General features: G+C 44.3%; 1 protein-coding gene across 1 annotated transcript; it reads left to right on the top strand.

The window, feature by feature from the left end:
• The first annotated feature begins 3,010 nt into the window (after positions 1 to 3,010).
• On the top strand, positions 3,011 to 11,573 carry ING2 (inhibitor of growth family member 2). The gene is made up of 2 exons (XM_079909185.1): positions 3,011 to 3,602; positions 8,184 to 11,573. Exons 1-2 carry the CDS (start codon positions 3,431 to 3,433, stop codon positions 8,852 to 8,854), a joined length of 843 nt encoding a protein of 280 aa, XP_079765311.1. The 5' UTR covers positions 3,011 to 3,430; the 3' UTR covers positions 8,855 to 11,573.
• The last annotated feature ends 3,007 nt before the right edge of the window (positions 11,574 to 14,580 follow it).

The following is a 14,580-nucleotide window of genomic DNA, read 5'->3' as shown; positions in this document are numbered from 1 at the left end:
TGAGACAATAGGGAAATTTCAATTGTCTGGATATTAAATGACAGTAAGATAATTTTTGGATGGGATAATGGTATTGTGGATGTTTTTAAAAAGTTCTCTCTTATCCGTTCATATTTAAAGTACAGAGAAAATGACAATAATCCATCAAGGATAAGGGAGTGGAATATTAAGGACCATATATTGATAAATGTTCAAGCTGGGTGAATGGTATATTAGGGTTTATTGTACTATTACCTCTACTTTTGTGTGTGCTTGAAATTTTCCACAATAAAGTTTTAAAAAATATTAAAAAGAAAAAAAGGACTTCATATTTAATTGTCCTGACTCAAGCAGTAGCTGAATCTTCTCAGGAGGTATCTCTAGGAAACCTTCAGAACTACTTGCTAGTTTGTTTTCCATCAGAGTTTGAAGTGGTCCCCCCTCCCTTTACAGTATAAATAAGGGCCTACCAGAGATCTCTTAAACATTTCTACCAGGGATGTCTCACAGTAACTGATTTAGAAATTAAAGTTAACCTCAGATAGCTCTACTAATTTGGGGGTGTAGGTTACTTATCTTTTTTAGGGTTACTTCAGAAAATATACTTAAGAGCAAATAAGATGCCTTTTTGCTTTATTCATACAATTAAATGTCACCAATTAACTTCTATATTGTGGAGAATTGGGGACTTTTAAATATTGCATTTAGCAGGGTACAGGAACCCCATTTCAAAAGGCCCCAAATTTCCAGTTAAGCGATTACTAAAAAGAAAAGGACATGATAAATAACCGAAGTCAAAGGGCTGAGTTTGGGGAGTACAGTGATTTTTTTTTTTTTTACTCTCTTCACACAATCTGCTTTCACAAGTACCGCAGGAGTAAGTCTTTGATTAACTTTTATAAATTAATATAGCAATAAAAGCACATGTCTGACAATTCATATACACACATAGATTACCATATGAGAGTGTTCTTTATAGGTTTAGATCAACACAAGCTGCAAAATCATTATTTAGACTTTTTGCTTCCTTTCAGCCTGTTCAACAGAATTATGAAAGGTCAAAATAATGCTCTAAAAGGTCTTCATTTCCATACTCATCCTTCCTTCTTCATCCGGCTCATGGTTCCTGGAAGGAGTGCTCTAGGTATTATAAATCATTGCGTTTTCTCACTTCTAGTTTCTAACCATGTGTTATATCTGCCTGCAGATCACTTCTCAGGCTGAATAAAATCCATATGTGCGTTCTGTGTCTAATCTGAATCAGTAAATAATAAGGCATCTTGCATTATTTTAGGCCTTCAATAAAAACTAGCTGATTTAAATCTATGAGTAAACAAAAATAGTAGGGTTTAAGTAAAATGTGATTAAAATTCAATTCTTAACAGTGACTTTTTTGACAAGACCTGGCTGCTTAATCTGATTTAAAGAATGACAAGAAAATCCCTAGACGGTTCTCAGAAATACAAGACATTGGACTGCCTGGGTTGACTTAATAATATTCAAGTGGTCAAAACCTCCAAGTGTCACAGGATAATAATACAAGACAATCTTTGAGTCCTGAGCAATATTATCTTGTTCCCAAGACTCAAATTTCCAATAGTGCTTTGTTTCGGTTTGAAATTTAAAATATCCTCTAGATCAAGGTCTAGATTTCTCTTTCTCTGTCAGTGGTTACGTACTATTAACAGCTGTTTCAAAACTGCCCTAAATAGGTCATCATACAGGTGCCCCACCGCTGCAAACCAACTGGATATAAGAAGAAATCCCAATTTATCGCCCCCTCACGTTTTCTTTTTAACTCAAATGTACTACTCACAATAGTGCTTGTTTAGATAGGCATTCCGTTAAAATTCTCCGCGTATTCGTTCTCTTTACACCCATTTCTTTGAAAAATACACGCTGTTATATACACTGAGTCCACCTGGAATTAAAATCAACTCCTCTGCTTGGCATTTCATTTAACCCCAGATAGGAATTAAACCCTGTCGGCCGGTCACGTAGATGAGGACGTGGGCCTGATTTCGGATTCGGTCTGGCCTCGCGTCTCCATTACCCCTGGACCCCGGCCCCCAGTGGTTTTCAGTCTTACGTAGATGTTAAGGTGGTGGTGCCCCTCACGCCGCCAGGAAGCCCTTGCCTACGTTTGATGTTTAAACGTTCCGATCCCCAGGGGGAAAACTTTTTTTTTTTTTTAAAAGGTTGTCTGTCGGACAAACAGGTATGGGGCAGAGTGAGCCTAAACTAAACGCGATTCCTCAGGAGCCCTAGGGTGGACAAAACCTGCACGTCCTGGTGCGGCGGGAGACCCCCGCGTCTGCGGAAGGGCGGGAGCTCGCAGAAGCCAGGAGGGAGATTCAAAAAGCGGACGGACTAAGGGAGAAAGAAACGCAGGGGGCCGCGAGGGCACCGCCTACCTCGGCGATCAGCCCCGGTGCTCCGGGAGCCCGAAGGCCGCGGCTGGAGGAAGACACAGCCAGAGGGCGGTGCCGGCCCGGCGGGCACACAGCCGCCGCGCATGCCCGGAGCCGCGCTCGCCTCAAGCCCGCCGCGTAGTCCCCGCAGGACTCCCTCCGGGTCGCTGCGTAAGGTGGCCGCCTGCTGCTCCTTTTAAGGCTCGCGAGGGGCCGCGCTACATCCATCTGATGGGGAAGAAGTCGGTAACACCGGGCCGAGGGAGCTGGGCCAAGCCTCCCCCTCCCTGTGGGAAGGACGGAAGGAAGGGGTCAACCACCTGCCCCCTCAAGTCCCATTCAGACATTGAGCAAAGAGGCGGACCCGACAGTGCTTCCCCTTTAAGAGGGGGCGGGGCGCAGCCTACAGTTTGGCCGCTCTCCGCACCCTCCCCCCGGGCCAAGAGTTGACAGACCAATCGCCCGGGTGGCGGAGGGAAGGCGGGAGAATGCGAACCCTTCGGCTGGGCGGTAGGGGCGGGCCCCCGGCCTTATTAGGAGGGAGTCCTGCGCAGGCGCAGAGGCGGCCGCAGCCTGAGGGGCGGGGGCGGTCCAGTGAGAGACTCTCCGTCAGGCACTGAGGGTGATTGGGAGGAAAGAGGCCAGCGAGAGGCTTGTCATGGGGATCCGAGGTACGAGACGGCATTGGTAGCATCTGGTGACTCCGAGGGGGACAGGAAGTGTCAACGCCCGGGACCCCGGCGCCAGCTCCGCTGGGGGGATCCCCGCTGCTCTAGTCCTGAGGAGGGAGGGGGAAAAGGAGGGAGCCCCGATCTCGCCCCGCCCCTGGGCTTGTTACCGCGGGGGCGGGGAGTGAGGGCTTCTTTTGCGGGGAGTAGAGATCGGGGGACTCGGCTGTGCCCTCTCGAGCGGCTGCCGGTGTCCCCGCGGCGCCGGGCTGACGAGCAGAGGAGCCGCGGCGGCCGTGGCTGTTGCATGTGTGGCTGCTGGATGCGGAGGCGGCGGCGGCGGCGGCGGCGAGGAGCAGCAGCGGCGGCAGGATGTTAGGGCAGCAGCAACAGCAACTCTACTCGTCGGCCGCGCTCCTGACCGGGGAGCGGAGCCGGCTCCTCACCTGCTATGTGCAGGACTACCTCGAGTGCGTGGAGTCGTTGCCCCACGACATGCAGAGGAACGTGTCCGTGCTGCGAGAGCTGGACAACAAATATCAAGGTAGGGGCCGCGGGGCTGCCGGTGAGTCCTCCCCCACTCGGGTCCGCTGGCCGCCGGGCACGGTCGCTCGGAGCCTGCCCGGGGAAGTGCCACTTTCCATTTCTCCTGTGACAGTCTCCCCGACTGCACAGAGGGGGTCTGGTGTGTGGGACGGGGGAACGGGACTGGAGACCGGGTTCGCGGCCCTCCCTTCCCCCGCTGCGGTCGGCGAGGACTTCTCGGGGGTCTCAAGGGTGAGGGTGGTGGCCGCTTGTCAGCCCCCGCTGCAGACCCAGCGGCTGCAGCTGGTGTGGCGAGGAATCAGCCATTTTAAGAAGCATTTGTTCCGGCCCTCGCCTGCTCGGTGTCGCAGACCCTCCTGCCCCGGCCGGGGAGCGTGCAGCCGGGCGGGGACTGTGGGGAGTGAGCGGCCGGCCGCGGCCGGACTCCCGCTGGCCTCCGGGGCCTGGCTTTCCCCACCCCCCCCTCGGGCTCCCACCCCCTGAGAGCAGATGCATTGGAACGTGCAGGGGGGAGGGGGCGCGAGAGGGCTGCGAAGGCGGCCTCCGGGGAGGTCCCTCCCTCGGCTCTCCGGCTCCCGGCTCGGGAATAGAGGAGGCTTTCCCTCTCCCACCCCAGGGAAAGTTCTGGGCCGCAGCTTTTCACAGCTCTTTCAGCCAAATGGTTAAAAGGCTAGGGGTCCCCGCGGGGGAAGGGAGAGGGGTGTGTGTGGCGGGGTGGACCCCCGCCCGCCCTGGGGGCGGGGCCTGCGGTCGTGACGAAGGACATAGGCGGGGCGCGGACGCGCGCGCTGCCTCCCGTCTGGAAAATGGCTGGTTGCACGAAGGCTTGGGCGACACTGGCTGTTCGGGCGGGGACCGTGCGGGACATTAGCTCGTCCTGAGCGGAGTCAGTGTTGGGATTTGGGACATGTTTGTTTGATTTTTCGACTTTTTCCCAATCACTCAATCACGACAAAGACACAGCTACTGTGATCGTCGCTGGCCTCTGCACCGCGTAGGTTCCGGGCCTTGCGTCACTTCCGGGCCTCTGGAGGATGTGGGTTAGTTGACTGGGCAACCGCCTGGCGTCTCTTAACCCCTGGATCCCTACTTCGCCAAGTTTAAGTACGGAGGCAAAAGCCACCCTTTGTGGTCAGACCCAAGGAGCTAGGGTTGATTCCCTGGAATCAGCTTTTTTACAGAGAGTACATTTACTATTTACCATTGGTGGCCCTTTCGCCTGTAACTACAAGGGGAGGAGTTTAAATGGGGAGCCGTTTGGTTTAAGGAACAAGGAGGTCTGAATCAAGGAACAGACCTTAGACATAATGTGGAATCAGCCATACGGACTTTAAAAAGATAACTTCTTGGACCCATTCTCTGTTTTTCGACACGTCGCTAGTTTTATTATTTAGTGTCTAAGGAACGCATTTCTGGGGTGATATTTTCGGGCCTGTAGCCTGATAGAACATTTAAGTGTCTCTGTTTTTTCACCTATAATTTATTTCTGCCTTTTGAACCCATATGACTGACAGGACTGATCTCTGTTGGGGGGAAGAGAATTAATACGATTACTTACTGTGTGTCAATTGCTGCACCACGTCCAGAACATTATCTCATTTAATCTTCACAACTCAATGAAGTAAAAATTCATTTTGCAGACAAATTAAAATTTACAAGGAGTTTAAGTAACTTGTCCAATTAAGTGGGGAATGTTTGACTCCACAGCCTGGCTGCTGCAGGTGCACATGCTCGTTTTTAAATTATTTAAATCTTTTTTTGTTTGTTTTTTTAAATAAAAGCTCTCCAAAGGTATTTTCTATAGACATGGAGCACATACCTGAATTGTAACCTTAAAATATTATATATTGTACATGTGTGCTTAAAAATTGTATGTTGAACATTTTTAGTTTTTCAAATAATCATAACTCTGAAGTTTGTAAACCTTGCAGGCTTTTACATTTCTTTAAAGACATGTTTGCCTTCATGAAAGTTAAGCTATTTTTTTTTCATTTGAATTGCTGGGGGGCAATTTGTTCCAGGGAAATCTGCCATCTTGACCATCTAAAGTTGACAGAAGTAGCTTTGGTAACATGAGAAACAGTATTAGGCCTTGAAAGATAGATTTAAAAAAATTTTAGCCCCATTAAAATTGTAGTTCTTTTGAAGAGTAATACAAAAACAGTGATCTAGTTTTTACTCTGCACATGCTTACTAAGCTCAACTTTCAGTTTTCTATTAGCTTTATATACTTGTGTGTTTTTGGTTTTTCATGTTTTTTGTTTCTTTGCTAGTTCTTAAGTATTTCCTGGTTTTAGATTTAATACCTACAGCAAAATTCGATGTTATAAATTATATAGGTAGTCAAAGAAATTTCTCTCCTACCTATTTGAGACACTTTCAGAAGTTACTGAAGAACCTCAAAAGTAGCCTTAAAAACAGAGAGAAATGAAGAAAACAATTTCACAATTGAATGAAGTATTTATTATGGGGTATGGTTATTAGAGAACGTCAATTTTTGTTCCAGTATTCTTGTTCCAGTATTTCTCTTTCATAGTTCAAAGGTAAATAACCTTTGAACTAAAATTTCGTACTTAATTTTAAGTGCCTTCCATGCAGCTGAGTAGAAAGTGCTTAAAGAGCAGAGCCAGACTGACAGATAATGGCAGAGTTCAAAGTCTGGGGTTGATACCTGTTGAGCTTAATCTTCTTCACATATAAAAGTGGTGGCTTCCTCATGGGATTGCTGTGGGGATTACTGAGAAAGTCACATGGAAGAGGCTCAGTAAGTGTTATTTCACCAGGTAATTAAGGTGTCTTAAAAATGTGAATTTTTACTTCATGTATAATATCAATGTGCTGCTATTAAATCATATATTTAGCTTGTAATTCCTGATTATTCGATACAGAGTGTTTGGAATAAGTTTTGCTTTTATTAATTAATTAATTAATTTATTTATTTATTTATCGCTGTGTTGAGTCTTTGTTTCTGTGCGAGGGCTTTCTCTAGTTGTGGCAAGCGGGGGCCACTCACTATCGCGGCCTCCCTTGTTGCGGAGCACAGGCTCCAGACGCGCAGGCTCAGTAGTTGTGGCTCACGGGCCCAGTTGCTCCGCGGCATGTGGGATCTTCCCAGACCAGGGCACGAACCTGCGTCCCTTGCATTGGCAGGCAGACTCCCAACCACTGCACCACCAGAGAAGCCCTGCTTTTATTTTTTAAACCTCACATTTTGTGTGTTTGAGGGGAAAATATATAATTTCCTTATTTTTCCTGGAGGAAAATTGGATTCTTAAGAAATCCACTTACATACCTAGCTGGGGAAATGGGCTAGATGTGAACATTGTTTAAAAATATGCTCTGCAGGTATGAGTACCCTCAAATGTGTGGGAGCACATTGTCATGAATCCCGGGTTAAATAGTTGTCCGTCAAGTGTGAGTACCTACACTCTCCAGGGCGACGGGAATTCACAAGTTGTGTTGAATACTTGCTCTGTGTTACCTTACTCACAGACACCCCCAGTGTATGTATTTGGTCGTCTAACATTTCTGTTGTCGTTAGAGCAGTGATATTAGAAGATAGAACAGTGATATGGCATCGGGTGTGATAAATTCCAGTTAATTTTTGTTTCTCCACCTTTACTAAGACAGAACTCTTTCAGATAGCATTGTATCTCATAAGGATGAGAAACAGAACAGATTTGAATAAGACATGTATGTAAATTTTGGTGACATCTGGAACTATATTTTCAGATATTTGTATACCTTCTAATGACTCGGCCATTTTTAATTGATGTAAGTGGGTCCTCATGCTATACAATATCTAAATCAGCAGTTCAAAAGGCTGAGAACCAACGGCTGAGTTATCTACAAAAGCACAGTGATCCAATGCCAACTTTACTATAATTTTTTAGTAGCTTAGTCAATTGATGCCAGAACCTGAACCTAAACCTGCTCCGGAAATAGCTTGATTTTCAGACTCTCCCATGTGATGAAATAAAAGAGCCATTCAGGCTAATATGATGGGAAGCTAAGAGTTACTTGTGTCTGCTTTGTTAAGAACGTCCAGGGGATGATATGAAAGTCAAGGTATAGCGTCTCTCTAGAGTTCTGTGGCGAGTCATCGATTGAACCATAAACCCTGTAAACACAGTTGGACAGTAATCTAGAGTAGTCCTGGAACCTTTTTAAGTTTTACGGCTGGAGTCCAGCCTGGAAATTTTATATACAGGGTAGTTTTGAGGTTTACCTGAAGTATAGGTGATACGGCACTGGGTGAACTCTAAAGTGGCACAGAGTGTTTCTGCCCAAGTAAAGACTTTTGATTAATCATTAGCCACACATCTCTTATCCTTTCTAATATAGATTAATGAGTATTAAGAGAGTTTTGTGTTCATTCTTTTTATTAGTTTATCTCTGTACTTTCATGTTGGATAATATGTGGTCTTTGTAAGGGAAATGAAATGTTTCTCATGTATTCATACTATGGAGGAGTGTGCTTTTATGGTTTGAGTTCATTCTAACTGTACCAATTCTGTGAAAAATAACTAACTTGAAAAATGTTATATGTGCTACCATATATTTTCTTTTCCTCTTTTAGAAACATTAAAGGAAATTGATGATGTCTATGAAAAATATAAGAAAGAAGATGATTCAAACCAGAAAAAACGCCTCCAGCAGCATCTCCAGAGAGCATTAATCAATAGTCAAGAATTGGGAGATGAAAAAATTCAGATTGTCACACAGATGCTCGAATTGGTGGAAAATCGGGCAAGGCAAATGGAGCTACATTCACAGTGTTTTCAAGATCCTGCTGAAAGTGAGCGAGCCTCAGATAAAGCAAAGATGGATTCCAGCCAACCAGAACGATCTTCGAGAAGACCCCGCCGACAGCGAACCAGTGAAAGCCGTGATCTGTGTCACATGACGAATGGGATTGAAGACTGTGATGATCAGCCACCTAAAGAAAAGAAATCCAAGTCAGCCAAGAAAAAGAAACGTTCCAAGGCCAAGCAGGAAAGGGAAGCTTCGCCTGTTGAGTTTGCAATAGATCCCAACGAACCTACATATTGTTTATGTAACCAAGTGTCTTATGGGGAAATGATCGGATGTGACAATGAACAGTGTCCAATTGAATGGTTTCACTTTTCATGTGTTTCACTTACCTATAAACCAAAGGGGAAATGGTATTGCCCAAAGTGCAGGGGAGATAATGAGAAAACGATGGACAAAAGTACTGAAAAGACAAAGAAGGAGAGAAGATCGAGGTAGTAAAGGCCATCTGCATTTTAAAGGGTTATTTGTCTTTTATATAATTCTTTCAGAATTTACTTTCAGAAAATGTTTTAGGGTAAATGCATAAGACTATGCAATAATTTTTAATCATTAGTATTAATGGTGTATTAAAAGTTGTTGTACTTTGTCTGTGACCTTAATTTTCTGCACTGAATTACCAAATATTTTAAGCCAGGTAATCTTCAGATCACCTGATGAAAGGAGCAGGGAGTAGGGAAGGGTGGTGTGAACATAATAACTTCACAAACCATGCCTATTTCCTTTTCACTGAAAATGCAATGCTAATTTTGGGGTAAACACCAAAGTTTTGCTAGCATTTTAGTCTATGTGCTTAAAAAAATTTAGATATAGTTGGAGTTCTCTGTAAGCATTCAGATTATCTTGGATAATTTAAAATATGAACACTATACCATTCAGAGCTTCTCTCTTCCTGGCCCCATTTATACATACACTTGGTCATCTCTAGTCTTCCAAGAATTTAAGGAACTAGAGATAAGAATAATTTGGGATTCCATGTGGAATAATGTGCTCTTATTAGAGTATTTGCTGCTCTATTTTCCATAGTAGCATTTTGATACACTGTCAGTAGCCCATTTATAAATACCTTGCTGCTGCTTCATAGCTGCATTCAGTCTAGTGCTTAATAAGGGAGTTGTTTTGTTTTAATTGGGACAGGTAGGGACAGTTAGGATACCAAAAATGCTGCCATTGGCTTATATTGGCAAAATTTGGGTTGTGCAGTATCATGGTTCAAGGTTGAGCAATTTTAAAAAGACATTTAATAATATTTTTCATGTTGACCCATGGCTGGGATGCCTAGGCACAGGCCTATCAGCGGGAAAATGGCATATACTAGTCTTTAAATATTGCCTTTATGTCAGACAGTAGTTGAAATAGTTTTGCTAGTAGCTATAGGTCATTTCTGTCCCAATCAGAAATTATATATTATTTTAAGTAATAGTGTATTTACTTTCTTAACTTTCTGGTATTGGTGCTGTTTGGTGTCTTCACGTTTAATGTATTTGTAAATTGAATTTTCCAAGATTCTAAAATTGAATTTTCCAAGATTCTGATATTTTAAGGGTAAACATCTTGATGGATATATGTCCGTATATTTGGAGAATTTTTTGGTTTTTCAGGGGTGGGGGGCAGTGGATTGACTAGTCCTTAAAATCTATGTGTAACATACTTTTTATTCCTCATTTCTTCCTAATCTGATGATCTTGATTCTTTTTGACTAACATGTGAAAAATCCTGTTTGCTTGTTTGGAAAAAGAAAAAAAAAGTGTGTTTTTCTCTTCTGGCTCTCCTGTGTGACTTTTAGGCATATCATTTCACCTCATCCGGGTGTCAGGCTACTCATCAGTAGTATGCAGTTGGCTTAAATATCTCCAAGTTTCTTTTGAAATCTACAGTATTTGCACCGTAGTGAGGATTTTAATAATCAAAGGACTTGTTTTTCTCTTTCATTAATTTTGTCCTTCGTTCTGTGGTGTGAAGACAGTTTAAAGGTGAGCTTAGAGACGGGTAAATGCACGGTATTTTATTAGCTTCTGTCCTAAGGATATTTTGATTGATGACTGGAGTTGATTATATTGAGCAAGAAATACTGAGTTGTGAAGAAATCCTTTTCTCTCTTGAGAATATAGCATTCTGTCTTAGTGATTATATCCTTGTTACCAGGATAGAACTGTTCACCTGACACCATTAAAAATATCAGTATGTGCAAAGCCCCCCAAAGCTTCCAGATGTGACTCACATACAGGTCGACACTTTCATACATAAATTTGCATCAGCATATGGGGAAAAAATGAACCTACAAACAGAAGTCCCAAAATTTGGATTAGGTTTGACAGGAAAACAAGCATGGAAAGTCCTGGAAGATGTGTTCTCTTTGAGAATGACTGATATATTTTTTTTATAAATTTATTGATTTATTTATTTTTGGGTGTGTTGGGTCTTCGTTTCTGTGCGAGGGCTTTCTCCAGTTGGAGTGAGCGGGGGCTACTCTTCATCGTGGTGCGCAGGCCTCTCACTGTCGCGGCCTCTCTTGTTGCGGAGCACAGGCTCCGGACGTGCAGGCTCAGTAGTTGTGGCTCGCGGGCCTAGTTGCTCCGCGGCATGTGGGATCTTCCTAGACCAGGGCCCGAACCCGTGTCCCCTGCATCGGCAGGCAGATTCTCAACCACTGCGCCACCAGGGAAGCCCTCTTTTTTTAAGTATAATAGATTTCATATACTATTTCATACCATGCTTACCAACTCATACTATGTACCAGTGCTTCCCAAACTGGTCTCATGTTGGAATTACCTCAGGAGCTTTAAAAAATACTGATACTTGTGTCCCACCCAGCAGTTGTGACCTAATTCATTTGGAATGTAGTTTTAATATTAGAATTTTTAAAAGATTCCTAGGTGATTGTAATGTACAGAAAAGTTACAGAACCACTGCCATATTATGAAAATTTGAACTTATTGAAAACCACTAGTGGATTCTCTCCATCCAGGTTTGTGTGACTGAAGCCTATATAAGTGTGGATACGTACATGAGAGTTTGTCCCCCGTCCCCAAAAGTTCCACCAAGAATACTTGAGGACTCAGTACTTGAGTCCTTCTTGTGTGCTAGGCACCGTTCTAAGTAGGATGGTTTAAAAACAGGAAACAGTCCCTGCTCATGGACCAGACATTCTAGGGGCAGAGTTATGTGTATATATATATATATATATATATATATATATATATATATATATATATATATATCTCCAGGTAATGGTGTTAAATCCCAAAAGGGAAGGATAGCAGAGTAAGGAGAGGGGAAATGAGTAGAAAGGGAGGTGAGTCTTCTACTTAATGTGGTTAAAGAAGGTCTCTCTAAGGAAGTGATCCTTGAGCTGAGACCGGAAAGAAATAGTGAAGTGAGGCAGGCAAAGATTTAGAGGAGGGAGGAACAGAACAGTCTTGTCAGTTTGACTAGAGCATTTGATGTAATGTGGGAGGGGCTTCTTGGAAGCCATGATGGAAAATTTGTGCAAACTTATCATAGGGAGCCTTGGTGAAGATAGGGAGGTATAGGAGACTGTCAGAAGTCTTTGTACCAAAAATATTGCTGGCTTAGACTAGGGTGGGAGCAGCGGAGGTGGTGGTAGGTGGTAGGACTGCCTGTGTTTAAAGGTACAGCCATCAGCAGGACTTTGGTCCAGAGATTGGAAAGCAAAGGGGTGACAAGGATGACTTGGGTTTTGGGCTTGAGGGATCAAGATTTCTGTTTTGCATTTAGGTTCGAGGTGCCTGATAGATTTCTAGTGAGACTCCAGTGTGGAGTTGGGGGGCTGAAGTTAGGGGAAGGGACAGGGGATAAATATTTGGGAGTTAGCCTGTGAAGGGAGTTTAAAGTCATGTGACTGAAATCACTCATGTAACTAGATCAGTGCTTCTCAAATTTTAATAAGCATGTGAGTCACCTAATTTTCCAAAAATGCAGATTCTGATTCAGTAGGTCTGGCTGGCATGGGGTCCGAGACGCTACCTTCCTAACAAGCTCCTCAGTGATGCCCACGCTGCTGGTTCAGGGACCACATTTTGAGTAGCAAGCACAGAGTTCCAGGAGAGGGAGGCGTGGGCCTTGTGGTACCCCGACATTTGAAAGGGGCCAGCCGAAGGAGACTCCCAGATCTCTCGGTGAGATAAACCGGAAAAATGGGACACACCGGAAACAAAAGTGAAGAAAGTGTTTCAAGAAGGGAGTGGGAGCAGAAGGGGACTGAAGCAGAGCCAGCAACGGGGCGGCTCCGGTTCTCATGTAAAGGGAGATAGGAGTGGGATGCAGCTGAGGGACAGGGGAGCTCAGGGAGGATTCTAACTTGGAAGGAGAAAAACGTATTACATGCCGATTGGACTCGAGTGGGCAGGCAAGAAAGAGCGAGAGCTAGGACGAGGTTAGCCTCCAACAGGCCCAGGGACAGTGCCAGTTCCCGTGTCAGAAGGGAGGGCAGTGCTTTTGCTCATTTATTCAAGTATTTATTGCGGACCTGTTGTACCTCTTATTTACAAGGCACTATTTTAGGTACTGAGGAGAAAGCAGTGACGAAAACAAAAGTCTCTAACTTAGTGGTGCGTAGGTTCTGGAGTGCATGGATGGATGTTAATGCAGATAGCTTGCTAGATTTTGTACTGGGAAAATGGGATCGTTCTCTTCCAAAGCTTCCGCGTTGCCAGTGAAGGGCTGAGACGGAAAAAGGGTTGGAAGTCTGCAGCCGTTGGTGGGAGGTGTGTGTAAACTCTCACTGGGGAGATGGGGCAAGTGAATGGGCCCAGAGTGCCAGTCAGAGCTGAGGGGCAGCTGGAGTCTTTGGTCGTAACTTCAAATGGACTCATTCTGTCGCCTGGTTGCAGGTGTGAAAAAGTGTACAAAATAACTTAAAATTTCAAAATCTCTGCACAGTAAGCCAGAAAAATGGCAGCTGCCCCATCCTTTTTCTATACCCAGCAGGTGGCTTCCTCTGAGGGAATCTGTTCTCATCTCCCCCACCTGAAATAAAAGGAGCCCGTGTTCCAGGAGCAGTTGGTATTAATAAGCTGGACAGCTCTTCAGCCCTTGAATCAAGTCCTGGTTTGATGTCATTCAAAATCTATTTTAAGTAAAGTACAAGTTATCTTGAAATTACTATGTTGCCTAAACTCTATATCAATTTGAGAAACCAAATCTCCTTTATCACGTCCTAAATGTGAAGGCAGGGCTCTGGACCAGGATTGCAGCTGTGGGCTCCTCCGGTCTCACAGTTCACCTGTCCTTGGCCTGCAGTTTGTTCAGCTGTAAAACGAGTGATTTCAGATACGGTTATCCTGAAAATTTGGTTATTATTCATGCCCCTTAACATTACTCATAGGAAACAGTTCTGGTCACAAAGTTCACTAACTGTTTAGTTCACTAACTAGCTTATAAAATAACAGCTTTTTTTTTTTTGGCTGCATCACGTGCAGAATCTTAGTTCCCCGACCAGAGATGGAACCCATGCCCTCTGCAGTGGAAGCGCAGAGTCCTAACCACTGGACCGCCAGGGAAGTCCCTAAAATAACAGCTTTTAATTCGTGTATGTGGTAACTAGACTTTTAAGCAGCATTTCTAAACTCCAGATGCAGAATGAGCCTGATGGGTTTTTGCCTTTTCCATAAACCATTCTAATTTTATATTTAAAAGTCTTTACTCGATACTTTTCTTTAAAAAGCGACTCACTTTGTGATGTCAATTTATTTTTAAAAGGGAGCATATCACTTTGGTAAATGGAAAATTAGTATCACTTTCTGTGAGTAAAAGACTGTAGGACTTCCCTGGTGACGCAGTGGTTAAGAATCCACCTGCCGATGCAGGGGACACGGGTTCGAGCCCTGGTCCGGGAAGATCCCACATGCCACGGAGCAACTAAGCCCATGTGCCACAACTACTGAGCCTGCGCTCTAGAGCCCGTGAGCCACAACTACTGATCCCGTGTGTCACAACTACTGAAGCCTGCGTGCCTAGAGCTCGTGCTCTGCAACAAGAGAAGCCACCGCAATGAGAAACCGGCACACCGCAACGAAGAGTAGCCCCTGCTCGCCGCAACTAGAGAAAGCTTGCACGCAGCAACGAAGACCCAATGTAGCCAAAAATAAATAAATAAAATAAATTATTTTTATTTTATTTTTTTAATTTTTTTTTTTAAAGAC

This window comes from Stenella coeruleoalba (assembly GCF_951394435.1).
Source record: "Stenella coeruleoalba genome assembly, chromosome: 21".
NCBI lineage: Eukaryota > Metazoa > Chordata > Mammalia > Artiodactyla > Delphinidae > Stenella > Stenella coeruleoalba.
Note: the sequence above shows the minus strand (reverse complement) of the source record. Positions and strands in the feature narration are given on the sequence as shown.

Bases quoted from the DNA above. Each gene is read 5' to 3' on its own strand.
- ING2 (XM_079909185.1), top strand. From the start codon at position 3,431: ATGTTAGGGCAGCAGCAACAGCAACTCTACTCGTCGGCCGCGCTCCTG. The intron at 3,603-8,183 runs GTAGGGGCCGCG...TTCCTCTTTTAG, and splicing joins GCTGGACAACAAATATCAAG to AAACATTAAAGGAAATTGAT.